Genomic DNA, 22,522 nt, shown 5'->3' with positions numbered 1-22,522 from the left:
GAGCTATTACAAAAGCTACAAATCTATGTTAGAAAAGTAAACAAAAGTTCAAGGAAAAAGAAACCCATTTGGTTCTCAACGGAGTGGCTGCAAAAATAAAGGCAAAAAGATCAGCATTCAGGAAATGTAAAGGATCCCAAAAAGAGGAACACAGGGAACAATACCTGGTGAAAATGAGGGAGACGAAGAAACAAATCAGAAAAGCAAAAGGTCAAGCAGAAAAAAGGATTGCCCACGAGATTAAGAGAGGTAACAAAACATTTTTCAGATATATAAGAGAGAAAGAAAGCCCGAATAGTGAAATTGAAAGGTGATGAGGAGCTATGTGCCGAGACAGACAAGGAAATGGCAGAAATATTAACCATATTCTTCAGTTCTGTGTTCACTAAAGAAGACCCCGGGGAAGGACCGTTGCTGGTTGACAAGACCATAGGAATGGGCTAGACACAACTACTTTTACAGAAGAGGATGTATGGGAAGAGCTAGGAAAACTGAAAGTGGACAAGTCCATGGGGTCGGATGAGGTACATCCCAGGATACTACGAGAATTCAGAGATGTCCTGGCAGGTCCACTAAATAACCTGTTCAATAGATCCCTGGAAATGGAAATGGTGCTGTGAGATTGGAGAAGAGCGGTTGTGGTCCTGCTTCATAAGAATGGTAGCAAAGAGGAGGCTGGAAACTACAGGTTGGTTAGCCTCACGTTGGTGGTGGAAAAATTAATGGAAATGCAACTGAAAGCAAGGATACTGAACTGCCTACAATCTGGTAAGTTGCTGGACCCAAGGCAGCATAGATTCATTAGAGGAAGGTCCTGTCAGACAAATCTGATTGATTGATTTTTTTGATTGGGTGATTAGAGAATTGGATCGAGGAAGAGCGCTCAATGTCATCTATTTGGATTTCAGTAAAGCTTTTGATACCGTTCCACATAGGAGGCTTGTGAACAAAATGAGAAGCTTCGGAGTGAGTGCCAAGGTGGTGGAGTGGATTACAAACTGGTTGACTGATAGCTGACAGCATGTAATGGTAAATGGAGCCTACTCTGAAGAGAGAGCTGTGTTAAGTGGAGTGCTACAGGAATTGGTATTGGGACTGGTTCTTTCAATATATTTGTGAGCGGCATTGCAGAAGAGATAGAAGGTAAAGTTTGTCTATTTGCGGATGATACCAAGATCTGCACCAGAGTGGACACTCCTGAAGGAGTAAAGAGAATGAAAAGTGATTTACGAAGGCTTGAAAAGTGGTCGAAGATTCAATGCCAAGAAGTGCAGAGTCATGCTGAAGGATATTGTCTTGTATAATTCTCAATCAAGACTCCAACATAAGTAAAATAGTAAAGGCAGAAGAGGGCAATCTTGTCGTTTGCCACGTTTTATGGGAATTCAGGTGTAGGAATGCCTTTGAGTAGGAACTGAGCTATTGGACTAGAGTACAATAAACGAATTGCATTTAAGTAAATATCAGTCAAGCCAAATCTCTCCAGCCCAAAAAAGATAATCCCAGGCTGTGCGATTGAATGCCTTCTTGGCATCAAAACTGACCAAGATCAATGAGGTATCCTGCCCTAAGCTCTTTATCATGGAAGACAGCACCCTCCGTACATTCAATACCAAATTACGTCCTCTTACAAAATCCACCTGATAGTCCAGAATGAACAAGGCCAACCGATCTGCAAAGATCTTTGTTAGCAACTTGAAATTAAAGTTCAGTAAAAAGATAAGTCTGTAAGATTCTGGCAAAAGTGGCTCTTTCCCTTTCTTGGGTAAAATAGTTATCAAGGCCTTGTTAGATCCAAATGGAAAGTGCTGTATCTCTATCGGCTGGGTAAACAATACTTATAATGATGGCGCAACCTGACAAATTAACATTTTATAAAACTCTCCCCAAAACCATTTGATCCAGGTGCCTTTTATAGGGGCACCTTCAATATTCAAAATTGAATTTCCCAACTACAAATCAGGACATTCAAAAAAATCCAACTGGATGTTCATAAGGCTGCTGGGGAGAATGACCTCCTGGAAAAACTGATCCCGGGCTCAGTCATCCCCAGCTTCACTGGAATAAAGGTGCTGGAAATAATCAAGAAGTACTGTCTAGAGGCCCTGTCTTGTATGAACCAGATTATTATCCTTGTCCCCAGCTGCAGCAATATATTTAGCACCCATCCTGCGTTTAATCATAGAAGCTAAAAGCTTGCCCAATTTGTTCCCGTACTGGAACAAGAGACATTTCTAATAGAACATAGATTTTTGTGCTCTCTGGTGAATTAAAGAATTGAGAACTGTCAAAGATGTTAAAGAATTGAGAACTGTCAAAGTTTGAGACAGAACCAACCTGTCACGGTGTACCTGGAGTTCCAGTCATAATAATCTGCTGTTACCCAGAATAAAGCTGGATCTACTTAATGTTCTTTATTCTGATGAAATTCCTTCTTCTTTTGTTCTAAATAAGCTTAGAATCCTAGATCCTTAACTAAATAGGCTGGGAAATGCCAATGTGGTCTCCTCGTCGACTCCTCTGCCCAATTTTATTTCAGCCCAGATGAGTGCCTGATCCAAAACTTCTATTGGCCCAATCCTAGCCTCCAAGTCCTGCGAAAACAATGTTTGAGAAAGAAATAAGTAATCAATGTGGGATTGAGATGCATGCACAGGTGAGACATGTGTCATCTCGTTCAGTGAGATGCAAAATCTGCCAGGCATCCAACAAATCCCGCTGTTTACATAACGTAGTTTTATTTTCAAACTGTGAATTATGTTCTTTGAGTGTGGGAATATAAATTAACGAATTTTTAGTGACAACTTCAATTTAAAAAAAATATCTATACATTGGATTGTTTGTGCTTTTGTTCTGTTTCTACCCTCTTTCAATTCTCTATTACTTTACTTCCTGTTCTTTCTTTTTCACATTTCCTTTCTTCTTTCCTTCCCTCTCTGCTCTTATCTCACCATTTCCCCACAGCCTGTCTTCACTCTGTCTCTACTTTCAGCCTTTTTTTTTTTTTTTTTTGTGCCCTCCCTTCTCAAGGCTCCCCTTTTCGTCCCTCTTCACCTCTTTTATGCATTATTCTATTCCATCTCTGCTCTGAATCCTTTCCTTCCTTACCCAGGATCTAGGGCAGCAGAATCTTCTCTCTCACGCAGTGGAGCCCAGGCTGGCTTGTTCTGGCTGCTGTTTTAAATCGGTGGCAACTCTTGCCACCGCGAGCCATGATCAATTCAGCCACAAGCTGAGCTTTACTGCTTCCCATTTGGGTGGCGTTTTCTCTTTGCCATTTACATTCAGATATCACCTCTGTATGGTTCCGTGCTGTCTTCATAATTCTGTGAAACCGAAGAGGCGCATTCAGGGTCCTGGAAAGCCAAAGGTGGTTTCTAAGCCCAGGGCTGAATATATCACCACTCTCAAATGTTTAACACATTATGACACCCGAATGCAGAAGGGTCTTCATCTGTCTGGCAAGTCTAATTGGCCATTTCAGGTTCTAAAAAATATATTTCTGGAAACCGGATGAGAGGCCCCGCTGCAGCAGCCTGTTTTCTGTTCGTCTGCTTGTATGAATCACTTTATCAGCATTACTGAGTGAGGCTCGCTCCTTGTGTTTAATGCCTGTACGAAAATAAAGATTAACAATATATATCTATCTATCAGGTGATACCTTCTTTCTTTGGACTAAATAGATTTCTTGACAGGATTGTGAGAGCTAAAACTCTTTTTCAGGTCAAAATTTGACTGAGAAAAAGCTGATTTTAGTAGGAAATATAAAGTAATATAAAGTAATGACTGCCATAAGTGAACCCTAAAAAGCAATCCAGTGATAGGGTAAAGGGGCCAGGAGGCGCAGGGTTTGATGGGTGATCAGAAGGTGCCGGGCAGTATAATTTTATGGCTCCTAATGTGATAGGAAACCTAGATCGTTGAGTCATTTTTTTTTTTTCGTTTGTTTCAGTTCCATAGCATCTGTTTATTCATTTTCACTTCAGAAGTCTGGATTGTGTTAAAGTCCCCTTTGATTATCCTGATTTTTAATATCACCGATGCAGTGGTCTGGTTCCAAAAAGTGCTCCCCACAGGAAGGTGACCGTCTGGTTTTGCACCGTGGTGCTTGATCTTGCGTCTGTGTGAACTGATTCTGGCCTTTAATGTCAAACCCGCCCCCCCCCCCTTCTCCGCCTCCCCCTATCACTGGAATGCTTTTTATGGTTCACTTAGGGCAGCCACATTACTTTTATTTTTCCTAGTAAGGTGGTCTTTTGCTCATATGAATTCTGACCTGAAGAAGAGAGGTTTTAGCTCTTGAAAGCTAGACAAGAAATGCATGGTTAGTCCAAAAAAAAAAGGTATCACCTGAAGTTTTTTGTTTTTATCTGTTTTTGTTTTTATCTGTTTATCTGTTTTTATCTATCTGTTTTGTTTTTATCTGTTTATTCTGTGCATTCAAGTGGACTAACATGGCAACCACACTTTTTTTTTTTTTTTTTAATATCACCTCTTAGATTTCAGTGGAACAGTACAGTTGCAGTTGTACACGTTCACCTTGTGCTTAAGTTTCCAAGACTCCCCCCCTTCCTTCCGCATGTTATCAGACTAGGAGCAGGCCATACAGAAGTCAGAATGCATCATTTCTCTGCATTTTATATAATGATCATTGCAACATTTCCAGCATTCTGTTACTGCACCGCCTGGTCCTTCTACCTTTAAAACCCCACTCTGATGAACTGGTTTCAACATCTGTGTCTAATTTGAGATAAGAAAAGAGAAAAGGTTTTATTTTCTCTCTCCCTGCTTTTTTCAGCGTGTCAGGAGGAAATGAAATCCGTGCTTGCTGGACTTACGCCATTGTCATCCGGCTCACTCATCACTTTTCAGACTCTGAAAAGGCAGACGTGTTGGCGCTATTTAATCTCAGATGATTGTCGGTCTGTGAGGAAGGTTACACTTTTTTTTTTTTTGAGAGGCATGGATGGCACTAGTTGTTCCAAGACAAATGAGCACTAAGTATTGTGCCTGGTAGAATTTCAGAACTCTCTAGCAGTTTAAGTAAGGCTTCTTTTCAATTGAAAAATAACTGGTGACTGTTGTAGGCTGTTGACCACTTTTTATTACATGTATAGAAAAAGAGGAGAAACACCACTACACACTAGTAGAAATGCTTATTCAAAAAAGCGTAGTAGGGATATTTTTTTTTTAGTTATGTTAGTCACTCAGTGTTTATTTCATATATCAAAAAATGCTATACGCAAAGCTATTTAATGCAAATAACTTTAAAGATGTATATATATGTATATATATATATATATATGAGAGGTGCATCAAACGAACCAATCAAAGGAACTTTTTAAACCTTTGATTTTCTGTCCTGACCATCATCATTTGCCATTAATGTCACATATTTTTTCTTTCAAAATGTTTTTAAAAACACAATCCGTGCAAAGCCCATGTGGAATAACTTTTCAAAAGGATTGATAGTGTCCCAACAACCAAGCCAACAAAACAGCTGTACAGTCTATACTTAGCTTATTTTTTTGCATGATTTTTCTCACAAGATTCTTTTCTGTCAACCAACTTGCTACATTTTTTTCAATGAAAAAAAAACATCCTGACACCGATATGTTCCACGTTGTAAAGGTGACCATCGATGTTTCGACTAGAGTTGCATCAGGGAACCTGTGACAAAACAAAGTTTGCGTGGGCTTCAAGGGCACCATTTTTTCAGAAAATAACTATCAATCAAAACCTTAGGGGCACACACATATGACCATCTCTCCATAACAAAAACCATTATTGGTTATTTCACCCCATGTAATCTGAAAGTCAAAATTAATTATGTTTTCCAAGATTCCATCTGTGGGTTAATATGTGTACCAATAAAATTTCATAGTGATCCTTATAGAATTTCATTGATCCTTATAGAGGCTCAACATGCAAGCCAATCTATTTGCATGTTTAAACCCGACGGTTTCACGGTGTCAGGTTTAAAGGTCCACTGTTGTTCAAGTCTTATTAGTTTGGCATCAACTTCACCTCTACGCATAGATTATGCTATTTGATCTATAATGCATCTCCAGAGCGCTATGATTTTTTTCAAAACAACGTATTACCATCAGCGTTTTTGTCTTCTGGCCAGTAATGCAGCTGTGATGTTCTAACATTCTCACTCGGAATTCTCTGCGGGTCTTCCCTATATATATATATATTATATATCAACCTAATAAATGAAGGTTGACCGACGTGCCGCAAATGCGCAGTAGAGAGCAGTTCTACCGCGCATGTGCGGGCGAGCACGTCGGTCTCAGCCAGCGTAAGAAAAAACAACAACATGGCGGCGTCGGGTGGCAGCGGCGGCGGCAGCGAGCAGCGGCCAGTAGCGAGGGAGGGAGGGAGGGAGAGAGAGAGAGGGAGGGACGGACTGAGGGAGAGGGAGGGAGGGAGTGGGAGGGAGGGAGTGACTGAGTGAGAGGGAGGGACTGAGGGAGGGGGAGGGACTGAGTGAGAGGGAGGGAGGAGTGGGTGAGTGTGTGGGAGGGAGGTAGGGGGTGGGGAAGAGTGAGGGGAGAGGGAGAATGAGGGAGAGGTGAGAGACAGGGATGTGAGTAAGTGGAAGGGGAGAGGGAGAATGAGGGAGAGGTGAGAGACAGGGATGTGAGTAAGTGGAAGGGTAAGAAGTTGTGGAGCAGAGAAAAAGGGAGTGGAGGAGGGCTGAGGGGGAGGGGATGGGATTGAGAGAGGGTGGGGAGTGACTGAGGGAAGGGGAGAGAGGAGGGAGTGACTGAGGGAAGGGGAGGGAGGTGAGAGTGAGGGGAAGGAGGCAGTGGGAGACAGAGGGTGAGTAAGACTGAGTGGAGGGAAGGGGAGGAGTGAACGAGGGGAAGGGGGAGAGAGGGAGAAAAAGTGTAGAAGGGTGCTGTGTTAGAAAATGGACTGAAAAAAAATGTAATGTAGCCCGTTTTAACGGGCTTAACGGCTTGTATATATATATATATATATATCAGACCACACGGACATACCACAATATATATTACACAACTCCTGAGATGTGCAATAGTTTTTCCCGAATTAGGCAATGTCAACGATATTGCCTAATTTGGACTAGTTTGGGAGAACCGAAAAACGAATGAATTTTTTCTGAAATTTCGGAAAAAATTCATTTTTGAGTTAGTGTGCGCTAACCTGAAAACTGGGGCCCCCCCAAAAAAACCCCGAACCGCGGGAAAAATGAATTTCCCGCGGGGGGGGGGGAAACGGACCCGAAACGAAGCCCAACATGAAATTTTTACCTGAAGCCAGCCTGCCTCCGTTCCCTCCGAGGCCGCTCCGAAATCGGAGCGGCCTCGGAGGGAACGCTACCTTTATTTCAAAAGTTACACCTGCCCGAGGTAGGTGTAACTTGCACGCGCCAGCGCGCCAGGTTCCAGTCTGGGGGCTGGTCCGGAGGCCACGTCCATGTCCCCAGAATGCCCCTGGGCCGGAACCACGCCTGCGACCCCGCCCCCGGAACGCCCCCCGATGACACGCTGGCCACGACACACCCCCTGACACGCCCCCCCAGGAAAGCCCCGGGACTTACGCACGTCCCAGGGCTTGCGCGCAGGGGGTGGAAGGGGCAGCTTTTCGGGGGGTACGCACGTATATTACGCTCGTACCCCTTTGAAAATCTGCCCTGAATGTGTCTGCAAAAGTAGCCAACATTCAGGTCGATCCAGTAAAGTTCAGATTTCTCGTCTGTAACGAGCTCGCTGCGCACAATTCGGACGCGTAAGGCAAACCAGCGATACAGTCTCCAATTTTGCGCATCCGTAGTGCTTCTTAAAACAGACGCGTAACCCTTCCCGCACCCGGTATGTAAATGAACGAATTAGCTGTATAATGAAGGAATTAGCTATTCCCCTCCGATACCGTAACGCGCGCTCAGGTTCTCTCATTAGTAACGCACTGTTTTGCCGCGGCCGTAACGTGTTAGTTTACCGCCTCCCCCTAGTAGGAGTTAGGACTGTGAGTCTAGTAATAAATCCATCGACACCGCTTAAGATACTCAAAAACAATAAAACACAATTTAAAAAAAAAAGCGATACAGAGATGATCGAGAAAATGTAATGATGTGGGACACATAAAACCTGTCAGAAGAAAAAATAAAAATTTTTAAATACCTGTCGGAGGGCCGCGTGGGTCCAGGCGGCCGGCGTGGGTCCAGGCGGCGGGAGCCGGGTGGTCGCGTGTTAAATCTAGGCCGCGGGCGGGTGGGCGCCTGTTCTGGGCAGCGGCGGCAGCGGCGGCTGGGGGACACGCGTTAGTTCAAGACGGCCGGCGGGCGGTCGCGTGTTAAATCTAGGCCGGGTCCACACAGGCGCGCATTCACTGCCGGTGGGGGCTGCCTCTCCCGGCAGCCCCCACCGGCAGTGAATGAATGAATGCGCGCCTGTGCGACCCCTGCGATTGGGCGCTCAAGGCGTGACGTCACGGCATGTGACTGCCTTGAGCGCCGAATCGCAGGGGTCGCACAGGCGCGCATTCATTCACTGCCGGTGGGGGCTGCCGGGAAGAGGCAGCCCCCACCGGCAGTGAATGAATTCATTCATCCAGGCGGAGGAGCCGGCTGCTTTCGCCACCGGCTCCTCCGCCTGGATGAATGAATGCGCGCCTGTGCGACCCCTGCGATTCGGCGCTCAAGGCGTGACGTCACGGCATGTGACTGCCTTGAGCGCCGAATCGCAGGGGTCGCACAGGCGCGCATTCATTCACTGCCGGTGGGGGCTGCCGGGAGAGGCAGCCCCCACCGGCAGTGAATGAATTCATTCATCCAGGCGGAGGAGCCGGCTGCTTTCGCCACCGGCTCCTCCGCCTGGATGAATGAATTCATTCACTGCCGGGAGAGGCAGCCCCCACCGGCAGTGAATGCGCGCCTGTGCGGACCCGGCCTAGATTTAACACGCGACCACCCGCCGGCCGTCTCGAACTAACGCGTGTCCCCCCGCCGCCGCTGCTGCCGCCCGGAACAGGCGCCCACCCGCCCGCGGCCTAGATTTAACATGCGACCACCCGGCTCCCGCCGCCGCCGGCCGCCTGGACCCACGCGGCCGTCTGAAACTAACGCGCGTCCACCCCCCGCCGCCCGGAACAGGCACCCACCCGCCCGCGGCCTAGATTTAACACGCGACCACCGGCCCCCCGGATCCCGCCGGCCGCCTGGACCCACGCGGCCCTCCGACAGGTATTTAAAATTTTTGATTTTTACACTTCCTGGTACCTGTCATTTCAAATGTCATTTGAAATGACAGGTACCAGCGCACCCTGGTTACTGTATAGGCGCTGTATTAAGCGCCTATACAGTAAAATGGGTTACGCGGCCATAACCCTTCCCTACCGCTTTAAAGCCGCGGCATGCATTTGCATGCGATTAGAGGAGAGTATCGGGGAGTTAGTGAAGAGAACTGTGCGTGCGGGGAGGAAGGGTGCGCCTGACACTACCGCACTGTTTCTACCGCGGCCTTACTGGATCGACCTGATTGTTTGATAACAGTGCAAACTTGTTTGTCTTGAAATGGAAACAGAAGTACACAGGTTAACCCTGGACCTTTTCTAGTCCTGTTTTTGTTGAATAATAAAGTCCTGTCTGTATACAGTGCCCTTTTAGATGCATTTCTAACAAATATATAAGGGTATCCTGTTTCAAAAAAATGCTGAGCCATGTCCTCCGATTGTTTTTTCTATTCTTTTGTAATGGAACATAGTCTTCTCAACTGCGTATTTCAAACTCTGGGGATGATTGCTGGAGTAATGTAATAAAGTATTTCGATTTCTCTTTTTCTTATGAATCGAAAAGCAAAATGAGCCACAATCTTTCCAGATAAGAGTGTCCAAAAATGGATTTTGATCATAACTCCACGTGTAAGTAAATTGCAAATTCAAATTGCGTGTGTTTATCCATTCAGAAACTCTCATTTTTTTTCTTTTCAGTTCATAAGAAGAACACAGATTGAAATGCTTTTATTACCTTTCAAGTTTGCTCAGTCTTTGTGGCACAGCAAAGCAAACTTCACACAATTCTCCCCCACCGGCAGGAGGAGAGGATCACTTTTTTACCAGTGTGTGGCTCTTGCTGCCGGCTTCAGACTGACATCTGAATGTGCAAACCCCGCTGATGCTGTGAGATGACAGGGCCCCACACATTCAGGCATTAGACTGAAGCTGGCAGAAGAGCTGCAGGCAGGTAGGAAGCACTGCTTTTCACCTCGCAGTGGGAAGGAGGGCCTGAGGTTACCAAAGGTCTGGTGGTGAATTTGGGACCCTTGTTTCCCATAATGCTAGTAGTGAGCAAGCCGTTCATTTTGGTGGGAGGAAGAAAGTCTGCTGGACTCTCCCCATGGAAAACTGTAGTAATCTCCTCACAAAAATATACCTAAAAGCGCATTCATTAAGGTTTGTTACCACAAACTATTTTTGGGTTCAGTACAATAACCTTGCTGTTGGTGGGTTATGTCCTAGTCCAAGATGATACCCCAGAAAGTAAAAAATTAGCCAACAAAATTCATCTCGTCCCACCATGTATGTTCTATGTGGGATCTTGCCCTTACAGGGCTGCAACCCTTCTCATGTTTTAGCACTGTTGAGTTGCGTCATCTACCATTCCCACGTAAGATTTTTCTTCTTTTTTTCTTTATTTCTTAACTGTGAAAAATTTATCCCAACTTTCCCAATAAAATTACTTGATTAAAAATTTTTTTACCCAACTCTTGTGTGAAATCCTATACTAAATCACTTATCTCTCTGTTTTGCGTGTGCTGCGTGTTTTTCCGATTAGCTCTTTTCACTCGCTTTCTTGCTGTCAGCTGTTCTCCCGCCGAGTAAACGACCTATTACCGTAACATTTACTTGTTCCACTCTACTCATTATTTTATAAACCTCTATCATGTCTCCCCTCAGCCGTCTCTTCTCCAAACTGAAGAGTCCAAACTTGGGTCCTCTTTCCCTCCTTATCCAGGGTCCTTTCTTCCTCTCCCTCAGTCCCTGGTCCTTTTTTTCTCTCTCCCATCCTTCCCCTGGTATGGCCCAGATTTTCCTTCCAAACCTCTCCCTGCACCTTACCCTCCACCACCCAGCAGGATCAGCAGTGCCTAAAACTATATTGGCATCCTGTCCCTCCCCGCCCCCCTCACTACCCACCCAAGCATTCACCTCTTCTCTTCTCATAACTCATTCTCATCTGGCTGCGTCTTAAGTTCCTTCAGGCCTTCCCTTTTCGCTGTGAACGGCGCGCCAGGCCTTCATCTTCGCCGCGAATGGAGCGCATCCCGCGACATACCGATGAGTGAGAATGTGTGTCGGGGTGGGGAGAGTGAGAGAGAGCAGGAGGGTGTGAGAGAGAGCATGGGGGGGGGGGGATGCCGGTGAGAGAGAATGTGTGTGTGAGAGAGGGGAGAGTGACAGAGAGCATGGTTGGTAAGAGGTGGGGTGGGGAGGGTAAGAGAGAGCAGGAGGGTGTGAGAGAGAGCATGGGAGGTAAGAGAGGATGGGTGGGGGGGATGCTTGAGTGTGGGTTTCAGAGAGAGGAAGCCTATATGAGGAGATTGTGAAGGAGTGTGTATGTGTGAGAGAGATTGGGAGCTGGTGTGTTTGAAAAAGGAATTGTGTGTATGTGAGGGTGCTGGCCTGTGTGAAGGGATTGTGTATGTGTGACACAGAGCCTGTGTGAAGGGGTGCATGAGAGAGAGACATAGGTAGCCTGTGTGAGGATGTATGTGTGAGAAAGGGAGCTTGTGTGGGTATGTATACAAGAGAGAGGGCCCTGTATGAGGGGATGTGTGTGTGCACGAGAGTGAGGGAGCCTGTATGAGGTTGTGTGTATGTGGAAGGGATACTCTTACAGTGAATTTCTAGGGAAATTCTGCTCAAAATATTTAAAATTCTGCAACTTTAAGTAATAACTTTTTTTCTGTAATAATTTAAAATGTAATTACTTAAAGACTGTCATGTAAATTGTGTTATTTTGATCAATATAAAGTTTGCAGAATTTGCAGTTTTTGTGCGCAGAATTTTAAATTTTTTTGCGCAGAATTCCCCCAGGAGTAATGAGTGCAGGGTAGAGAATCCTGCTGAGCCTGTTAGGCCGAACACTGAGGCACAGGAAGAACTCTCCCAGGGGCACCAGGGTGCAGCGGTTGAGAAGCTCTGGTTTATAGGGCAGATTCCTTCTGGGAGGCTACGTTTGTATAGAATGCGTTCTTTGCAGAGGCCTTCCTTCAGCCTCCAGAAGGAAGGCTTGCTCAAATTTTCCTTTCCACTCGGTTGGGAGCCAGTTTACTTTCATTTCAGGTGGCAACATCTACAGCGTTTGGCCTGAGCTTTAGATAATATCCTGTAAGGCCAAGAAATTCCCTTACATGCTTCTTTGTCATCAATGCTGGCTTGCACCTGCAAAATTATGAGCTTTATTTGCCCGCTCTCTGTTTTTGACTGCCACGGTACACTGAGCCGACAATTTCAAAGTAATATCCGCTATGACACCTAGATCTCTTTCCTGAGTAATAACTCCTAATGTGGAAAGTAACATCGTGTAACCACAGCAAGGATTATTTTTCCCTTTATTCTTCACCTTTATTTTATTTATTTATTTATTTTAAGTTTTTCTATACCGGCATTCGCGATGGAAATCGCATCATACCGGTTTACAATTAACAAAAGTTGAAGTTGTAAAATACCCATGTAAATGTGTAATAAAACAACAGGGAAATGTTTTTATTTTCTTTGAGGTATCTCAATTGCAAGATTTTTTGAATGCTAGGATGCAGATATCTATTAAAGATGGAGGTGTAAGTAATTAGTATATTGTTGAAACTTTCATGAATATCCAAATTATTCTATTATAAGTTTTCAAAAAAAAAAAATCTCACAAATTTTGTTCTCTTGGAATTGCCTCTATGATGTTTAGTTTTTGAACAAATATGTTTACTTCTTATTTATAAGTTGTGTGATTAGAATGTATGTTCAAAACTTTAATATTTCATTTTGCAAAGTTGATTATTACTTTGTAATAGTTTTGAAAAATTAATAAATAAATTAAAAAAAACAGAGGTCTGCCCAGTCAGAGGCTGGGGTTTTCTCTTAGTCATCTGATGGCTACATAAACAGGAAAGCGCAGGTGTTGAAGGAAATGAGTGATGCCAGAGCCAATAACCAGGCCTATGAGGAACCCGATTGAGTCTCTGACCTTGAAAAGAGGTAGATGGGAACCAGGAAGCTGTTCCTGGCAGCTTGAGGGCTGTGAGCTGTGTTCTGGATTCCGGATAAGGAAGATCCATAATCCCGTTGAACCTTTGTATCTATTTGAACCTGTGTAGCTGTGTAAAAATAACCTGGAATAAGCTGAACTGGACCAGACTGACGCTTGAGTACTGTAGATTTGATTTCTTAAAGTGACTGGAGTTGTTGAGAGCCAGCTGTTATAAAGTTATGTTTAAATTAATGAGGGTGACGACAACTTGTTACCCTTTTATTATAAATAAACCTTGCCCTGAACCAGAAGAGACCTGTGTGTTAAATCTTGTGGCTAAGAACCTGACATTAGGTCTGATTAAAACTTGGACCCTTTGCCTACTATTTGTATTCCCTATTGAATTGCACTGTTCTTTGAAAAGAGATGTTCAATCCATAAATTATTGATATTATATAAGGAGTTCAGACAAGCCAGGTCCACCGACTGGCCATACCCACATCTCCCTAGTATAAAAACTCCTTCCTTAGTCAAGGGGAATCAAGGGTAAAATTGGCAATCAGTGGGCAGAGAAAATGACAGAAAAATGGACCTTGCAGTCTTTGTCTTCCATTTCTACTCAACTTCTTTTGAGTAAGGTCAAAGTAAGGTCTGAACTGTGAGCTGAAGAATGTGCCCTTTCTTGGCTTTTGGCCAAAATTTGAGTGGTTATTAATGCTCTGCCACCTAAACCATTCTGACCCTGGCCAAACTGATGATCAAACTTGAATGTAATCCACTTTGAAGTGTCACAAAAGCGGGAATATAATTTTTTTTTTTAACCAAATATATAAACCACCTGTTGAAAAGAAAATGAATGTATTTATTTTTTTCTCTCCAAGTCATCAGTCCTTACATAATGAAACCCTGGAGGTCACTTCTGCTCGCCTGGGTCCATTCCTCTCCCACCCACTGCATCGTGTCGGCGCAGAGGGACTCTGGATGTTGCCATAATGCACCTGCTGGCATTGAACTTTGCACCTCTCTCCGACATGCACAAGCCCCCATCTCCAACCTCTCCCGTTTCCTCCTCCTTCTGCAGATGCTGCAGCCCCAGTTCAAATCTCAAAACACCCATGAAGTCTTGGAGAAGCTTTTCCAGATCGTGCCGGGTGAAAACCCCTACGGACTGCGGGAACCTGGGAAATGTTGGCGTTGCGCCGTGGTGGGGAATTCTGGGAACCTGCGAGGAACCGGCTACGGGAAGGACATTGATGGACACAACTTCATCATGAGGTGAGAAGGGGGGTGCCTGAGTGACTCGGGGGGCCACTTAGGTAACTAACTGTATGCCGTGCCACCGGAAAGAGGCGGCAAATGGAATGGGCCTGCGCTTATTGAACTTGTACCGCATCTTCCCGCTAGCATATGCTGTTTTGATTAAAATGTCTAATATCAAAAGGTCTGAAATTGGGGAGATCCCACTTCTATTCCCAGGTTAACTGGAGACTGCTTGTGCAGTGGAGAACCTTCACTGTCTTTAGGGGAGAGCCTGCAAAGTGTGTGCTGGTGAATTCGAGCATGACGTGAGCTCTGAGGCAGCCGTATCCTGTCTATTCAGCCACAGGAAGTCTCTGGGCTACCTTAGCTTTGAGCTATGGGGGAGTCGCAGAGAGGAAAGAAGAAGTAAAGATATGAATGCTGAGTAGGGGTAGGGACCTTTGTTTTTAGAATTTTTTTTTTTCCTGGGAATTTCAATGTTATAACAACAACAACAACAACAAAAACCCACTGATTTTTCTCCTGTTTGTAATAACCTGGTGGTGTAGAACTGTGTATAACCAGGCACATTACAGATACAGCACTATAATTATTATATTTCATGTATACATTTTAATGAAAATATTTATGGTCCGATTGTTAAGAGATACAGTGGAATGGAGAAGAGGGGAGGATTTGGAGGTTTTTGACCCATGATTACATTATTTTAAGCATGTTATTAAACACTGCATGCTGGATTTTGAGGTCTTTTCCTCCCTTTAAATTTTAAATTATAATTCAGCTATTGTGTGAATTTTGAGTTTTTGAAAAAAAATATGATGGAAAGAAGCGTGGTTTACATTAGTTTCCATCTGACTATAGAATTATTGATTTTAAAAATGTTGTATACCGCTTATACACGGGTTGAGGTCTAGGTGGTTTACAGGCATAAACAACATACATAATATGAAAACTAAAAAGAAGACTAAACTTTAAAGCATAAAAATATCAAATAAAGTTGATAAACATTCCCTGTGCTTGTGAAACGGGTCTGGGAGTCTTCAGTGTCCAGAGAATGGACAGGATTTCAAGTTAACATCTCCCTAACATGCTAGGCCCCTGGGGCATTAATGATTTAAAGGGAAATGAACTCCCTCTCCCCAGACTTCTGATCTACAGAATTAAACAGGAATTTGCAGTGTGAGGATAGGCCAGGTACTGGTTAACGCTGGAAACATGCTGGAATGGGGAAGGTCTCTGGTGGGGAAAATAAAATAAAAACGGAATGCAGTTGTAACATCAAATAAATTCTGATCTTGGAAGCCTGGATTAAATTGTCCTTTGTAGGTTAGTTTATGTAATTTGCTGCTAGGCACTGTGTTCTGACTTTTACATGGCCAGCTGTGGAGAACTGAGCAAATCCATTAAACAGCTCTCCTGACCTGTGCCCTAGCAGAATGAAGTGGCAGCTGCAGAGAGAGAGTGTGTGTGTGTGTGTGTGTGTGTATATGTGTTCGTTCTTCTGGCTGTGGCAGGACAGAGGGCGGCATGAAGGATGGGAGCTGCTGCCGATAGGCTCTCATCCAGGCCTGCAGCCTGACCAGTGACGGATTTAGGGTTTTGCCGCCCCCCTAGGCACTGTTGGTGCTGTCACCCCACCTCCCTGCTTCCCTCCCCCCCCCCCCCCCTCCCAAACAAGGCACAACAGAGCAGAATGTGTAAGGCACCGTCAGGCCGAGGCAGTGTTGCATGCTTTCCTAATGTGCCCAGGTGCCTGGCGGAGAGGTGGATGGGGGCGTGCGATGCAGTAGGCAAACGAGACGCTGCGTTAAAAAGAAGGCGCTAAGGGAAATTGGGCGTCCCTGGCCTCGCCTCGGCATGGGCACTCAGGAGAAGTGGCTGTGCGCAGATTAGGGAAATGGGCGTTCGTTGATTGAGCATCCATTTTCCTAACTTGACTGCCAGCAAGACTTTTTTTTTTTAATTTACTCCTTTTTTTCGGTTCCTCCGACTTAATATCGCCACGATATTAAGTCGGAGGAGCTACAGAAAAGAAGTATTTTCTGTTAACTTTAGGGGCTCCTAACACCTGCTCTGGGGCAGGCATTCATTTTTGAGAGTAAGAATGTGCGCGTCGGGCGCACATGTATTTTTTACATAAGTGGATAATAGCTAATAGCCTTGTCAACATGAATTTATATGTGCTGAGCGCTATGCACTGGCTTGGATACGCTAATCCCCTTATTGCATAAGGGGATTAGCGCGCCAGTGTGCCAGCCTGAGCGCAGGGTATTGCATTGGCCTGAGCGTTCTTTGCTCTGCTCTGTCTGCTCCAGGCTCACCTCCTCCTCCCCTCATGTCCCTGAATTGGCAAGAGGAAAGGGGCTGGATTAGGGGGCAGGGCTTTTCTTTGCTCCCTGCTGTGCATTCAGCTCTCCACCCTCTCTTCCTGTTCCCAGCACAGGATGGCTGGGGGAGGGGGGGGGAGATACTGTAATAGGGAACAGAGCTGTTTTTCTTTGCTCTGCCCCTTCTAGTCTCACACCTTCCCCTCTTGTTCTCTGCACTAGGAGGGGAGAGGCTGGAGCAGGAAGCAGAGGGCTGTTCTCTGCTGAGTGAGATTCAACATAGGTGAGAGGCAGCAAATCTTCAGCTGGCCTGTTGCACCACCCCCCCCCCCCCCCCAGAACTTTGCCGCCCTAGACCCAGGCCTAGTGTGCCTATTGGCAAATCCAGGCCTGAGCATGACTGCTGTTACTGATTAAACACTGGCAGGCATGCAGGCATACATTTGCACACATAGATGACAGCTTTTATATCTCCACAACTCATATGCCCGTGCTTGCTCACACATGGGTGTTCACCTCTTGCCACGTTACTCCATTTGGATGTAGAAATATGGTGAACAAAGAAATTGCAAGCAATCATTTTTTTTTTACTGGGCAATTAACTTATATATCTGTGATGAGCCAAGTCATCCTCCCTTTGGTTCACTGACCAACTCTCAAAAGCCAGATGTCTTAAGTTAGTCCAATATAAAGGTATTGCCTACAGCTTCTTTGTTGACCTTTACTTGTACGTGCTCTGCCAAAGTAATATATTGTGCAGTATCCGAAAAGAATTAGAACACAGAAGAGCAATAAGGAGGGTCCCAATGATTAGTCATTTACTCAGGCAGATTTTCCTGGTGGAAAGCTGGTTCTTCTCACAACAGCTAAAAGGAAACCCGAGCTTTGACCGAGCACATACTTTCAGCCAGACTAAAAAAAAAAAAAAGGCGTTTTTTTCGGAGAAAGATGGAGAGGTGTTTAGGTCAGGGTGTAAAACAACGTGCTTAGATTTGATTTTCAAAGCTATGTGAGCTGTTTAACCCCAATTGTCCACCTGAAGGATCAGCAGGTGCAGGTATGCATGGGCACTCTGTACGCCCAGACTTGCTTTCAGGGGGAAGGCTCCTGCTGAGTTTCCCTTTGAATATACGTCCGCTAGCATGAGCGCATGATATGTCATCAGCCCTGGAGAGTTTAATAGAAGTTGAAGATTTTGAACTGGTGATCAGCAGTTTACAGGATAGCAGAGGGCGAGGAGCAGCAAGAGACACAATAATAAGTGCTAGATAATATTATGGGAGCTGCCTGCTTAATCTCTAGCAGCTAAGGTGGTCAAGGCCTACAAGCAAAGACCTTAGGTGGGGTATGAAGAATGCCACCTCGACAAAGACCCCAGGGAAGATCCTGAGTAAATGTTTATGCATTATTTAATGAGAAGATGTGCTGGTTTGCCAGAAAAGGATGTATTAAAACTAAGCTGTTTTGCTGCTATAAGTGCTGTAAGCTTTTTCTTTCACTGTGGAGGTTGTGGTTATGGCGCTTTGTCTCATCTGTTTATTTATTTATTTATTTTATTCTTGTAAACAAATTGGCATTTAGGAACCACCGTCCCCTGCTTTTTTGGATTGAACTCATTTTTTTTCCAGGGTTTGGGTTCAGGCAAGATGAAGGAAGGGGAAAGATTAGCCTTGTCCAAGAAAGCCAGTGCAGGAGGGTATCTTCCTAACTATCAGGTCGATCCAGTAAAGTTCAGTTGAAGATTTCTCGTCTGTAACGAGCTCACTGCGCACAATTCGGACGCGTAAGGCAAACCAGCGATACAGTCTCCAATTTTGCGCATCCGTAGTGCTTCTTAAAACAGACGCGTAACCCTTCCCGCACCCGGCATGTAAATGAACGAATTAGCTGTATAATGAAGGAATTAGCTATTCCCCTCCGATACCGTAACGCGCGCTCAGGTTCTCTCATTAGTAACGCACTGTTTTGCCGCGGCCGTAACGTGTTAGTTTACCGCCTCCCCCTAGTAGGAGTTAGGACTGTGAGTCTAGTAATAAATCCATCGACACCGCTTAAGATACTCAAAAACAATAAAACACAATTTAAAAAAAAAGCGATACAGAGATGATCGAGAAAATGTAATGATGTGGGACACATAAAACCTGTCAGAAGAAAAAATAAAAAATTTTAAATACCTGTCGGAGGGCCGCATAGGTCCAGGCGGCCGGCGTGGGTCCAGGCGGCGGGAGCCGGGTGGTCGCGTGTTAAATCTAGGCCGCGGGTGGGCGCCTGTTCCGGGCGGCGGCGGCGGGGGGACACGCGTTAGTTCGAGACGGCCGGCGGGCAGTCGCGTGTTAAATCTAGGCCGGGTCCGCACAGGCGCGCATTCACTGCCGGTGGGGGCTGCCTCTCCCGGCAGCCCCCACCGGCAGTGAATGAATGAATGCGCGCCTGTGCGACCCCTGCGATTGGGCGCTCAAGGCGTGACGTCACGGCATGTGACTGCCTTGAGCGCCGAATCGCAGGGGTCGCACAGGCGCGCATTCATTCACTGCCGGTGGGGGCTGCCGGGAGAGGCAGCCCCCACCGGCAGTGAATGAATTCATTCATCCAGGCGGAGGAGCCGGCTGCTTTCGCCACCGGCTCCTCCGCCTGGATGAATGAATTCATTCACTGCCGGGAGAGGCAGCCCCCACCGGCAGTGAATGCGCGCCTGTGCGGACCCGGCCTAGATTTAACACGCGACCACCCGCCGGCCGTCTCGAACTAACGCGTGTCCCCCCGCCGCCGCTGCCGCCGCCCGGAACAGGCACCCACCCGCCCGCGGCCTAGATTTAACACGCGACCACCCGGCTCCCGCCGCCGCCGGCCGCCTGGACCCACGCGGCCGTCTGAAACTAACGCGCGTCCACCCCCCGCCGCCCGGAACAGGCGCCCACCCGCCCGCGGCCTAGATTTAACACGCGACCACCGGCCCCCCGGATCCCGCCGGCCGCCTGGACCCACACGGCCCTCCGACAGGTATTTAAAAATTTTGATTTTTACACTTCCTGGTACCTGTCATTTCAAATGTCATTTGAAATGACAGGTACCAGCGCACCCTGGTTACTGTATAGGCGCTGTATTAAGCGCCTATACAGTAAAATGGGTTACGCGGCCATAACCCTTCCCTACCGCTTTAAAGCCACGGCATGCATTTGCATGCGATTAGAGGAGAGTATCGGGGAGTTAGTGAAGAGAACTGTGCGTGCGGGGAGGAAGGGTGCGCCTGACACTACCTCACTGTTTCTACCGCGGCCTTACTGGATCGACCTGTATAGAGGGGGAAATTCTTCATGTCCAGTGTAAAATCACCTTGGGCCTGGCCCAAATATTACAAGTGCTTGACCATTGTATTGAGAACTCTGTAACCAGGGAGGGGTGTGGAACCCATCCACCAAGCACCAGTTACCCGCAATAGCAAAAAATGCACATTAAGAGGCAGGATGAAAAATCACTCATATTCCAGCCTTCTGATTTTATAGACTTGTTTGTGCATCCCCTATTTAAGCATACAGCCTTCTGTTTGGAAAGTGTGTGCAGGGCATCCACTATCCCATCCATTTTCAACAGAGCACTTGTTTCTTTTCGAGCCAAAGCCAACACCACCCTAAGGCTCACTAAAGATGTACCTGAAATACTGATCTCATTAGTACATCCTAGCAACAATCCCACAGGATCCAGCTGAAGTTTCATTTTGTACACTGCATTTAAATCTGATTCTACCTCTCTCCAATATCTATGAACAATGTTGCATTGCCAAACGAAAAAAGGTGCCCCCCACACATACACCTCGTGGATTACAGCTTGGCGAACCTAGCCAGCCCATTTCTGTTGTGAAATAAGTTCCATGCACAAAATGAGTGCCAGTCTCAGATTATTGTTTATTGATACCTGCCTAGGAGATTCAATTACTGTGTTCCAGTTATTGCCGGGGAGGACAACTCCATCCGTTTTTCATATTTCCGTACACAATCGCTTCCTCTAATGGTGAAAATAAGACAGCCCTGTTTACTGTCCCCATAACCTGGGCATGCCATACCGTTCGCCTGGTACAGCCGTAATTACCCCCTCCCCCCTTTATCCCTTCCCAAATAACATCATTCCATATGCAAATAAGCTTCTTTACTTCTTTATTCAGTGGCTGAAACAGCCACAGCAGCTTTAATTAACATATGTAAAATGCAAATGTAAGCACGACATACTGACCAGAGCAACATGTTCTAACCTTTCACCCTACCCCCGCCAGCAAGGGGTGGGACATGTCCCATGCAACTTGGAACTGCCTAACTAACCCCTTAACTGCTAAGGCCGGCGGCATCCCGCTTTGTGAATGCTACCGCTAAAGGGCTCTGTTTGCCTCCGCCTCACTTTTTATGGCCTTCTCCAGACCTCCCCCTACCATGGTCTGAGCAAAGAGGCGAATCTTATCATTGATAATTGCCCAGATCCTCCCTTCTATCAGGGACCTGGGTCGCTAAAGTGCCTCCCCCTCATACAATGATGCCTGGCATCGCTGTTCGAGTTGCACCCCCTGGTGAGGAGCTGCCTTGGGATGGTGATAGTAAGGGAGCCTGTTGTAACTGCAGGTAGTTGGAAAAAAATGCTTAGACGATATACCAAACTTCTCCCTAAGTTGCTCAAAAAAATGTGTGTGTTTTTTTTTTTCATTATAAATTTTGCATGTCAATACAAATATCAAACATTAAAACGTTTTAAGGATTTGTAGATCAGGAAATCTTATTGTTGCATGATAGCGGAGGTAGTTTGTGTCACTGAGGTGATACCAGAAGAGGAAAATGTAAGGGGAAATGTCCTAGTTCTGTTCCATTATTGATTGAACTTCTGTGACCACAGAGAAGCCAATTATTCAAAAGTAGCTGAGCTCCTAAATTTAGGATCTTAAATTGGGTGCTTAAGTTATGAACTTAATTTCAGCCTAAGTTGTCAGCTGAAAATACATTCGTTTGCCTAGATTTAGACTCCTCACAGGCTGAAGCAGAAACCTGAGCGTTAAAACTGTGCCCGATAATTCAGCACACAGTGCCCAAACACACAGGCTAATATTATTTTGTTTTAATTCCCGATACAGTAAGTTGATGGGATGCTAAGGCATTGGAAGTTTATAAAAAAAAAAAAATGCAGGCTGCATGTAATTGTAGATCATACAATTGTAGCCATCACTACTTAGCCGGATAAATACTGACTTATCTGGCTATCTGGTGAGATTCATCACTGCCACTTTGCTGGATGGATCAGTGCATGTCTGGCTATCTGGCATGGTTCCACTGTCAATTTGCATTAGTTTGAGAGTGAAGCCAGGGTACCAGACAGAATCAGATGTGGCGTGGACAAGTCACTTCAGCTTCCATTGCCTCAGCTACAAACTTAGGCCTGGATTTATCAAAATGCACTAAATATCGCATGCGATAGAAAAAGGGGTGTGTTTTATGGTAAATAGGCAGTTTATTGCAATAATACCTATGTGAAGTGCTAAGTTACTGCAAATTGCAATAACTTTTTCACACTTTGAGATAAGTGCCAGAATTGTGGTATTTCCTACATACAACCACTGGGGGGACCATGTTGAGAGAGAGAGAGAGAGAGACTGACTAGCCATAATGCCCTCACACTAGATAGGTATTTATACCTCTATGGGAGGCCCACCTAGTAACTTGAGGTGAGGTTTAGGTATTAGTGTAGGGGT

At 45.6% G+C, this 22,522-nt stretch overlaps 1 protein-coding gene across 3 annotated transcripts in view; it reads left to right on the top strand.

Moving 5' to 3' along the window:
- The window catches only part of ST3GAL2 (ST3 beta-galactoside alpha-2,3-sialyltransferase 2), a 334,488-nt gene that overhangs the window by 238,921 nt on the left and 73,045 nt on the right, over window positions 1–22,522 (top strand). For all 3 annotated transcript variants that reach the window (XM_029608905.1, XM_029608903.1, XM_029608904.1), the window contains one exon: window positions 14,292–14,485. In XM_029608905.1, the coding sequence (XP_029464765.1) occupies window positions 14,292–14,485 (194 nt within the window). The remainder of the gene's footprint in view (window positions 1–14,291; window positions 14,486–22,522) is intronic.

Source organism: Rhinatrema bivittatum, chromosome 7 (genome assembly GCF_901001135.1).
Source record: "Rhinatrema bivittatum chromosome 7, aRhiBiv1.1, whole genome shotgun sequence".
NCBI classification, from domain to species: Eukaryota; Metazoa; Chordata; class Amphibia; order Gymnophiona; family Rhinatrematidae; genus Rhinatrema; species Rhinatrema bivittatum.
Note: the sequence above shows the minus strand (reverse complement) of the source record. Positions and strands in the feature narration are given on the sequence as shown.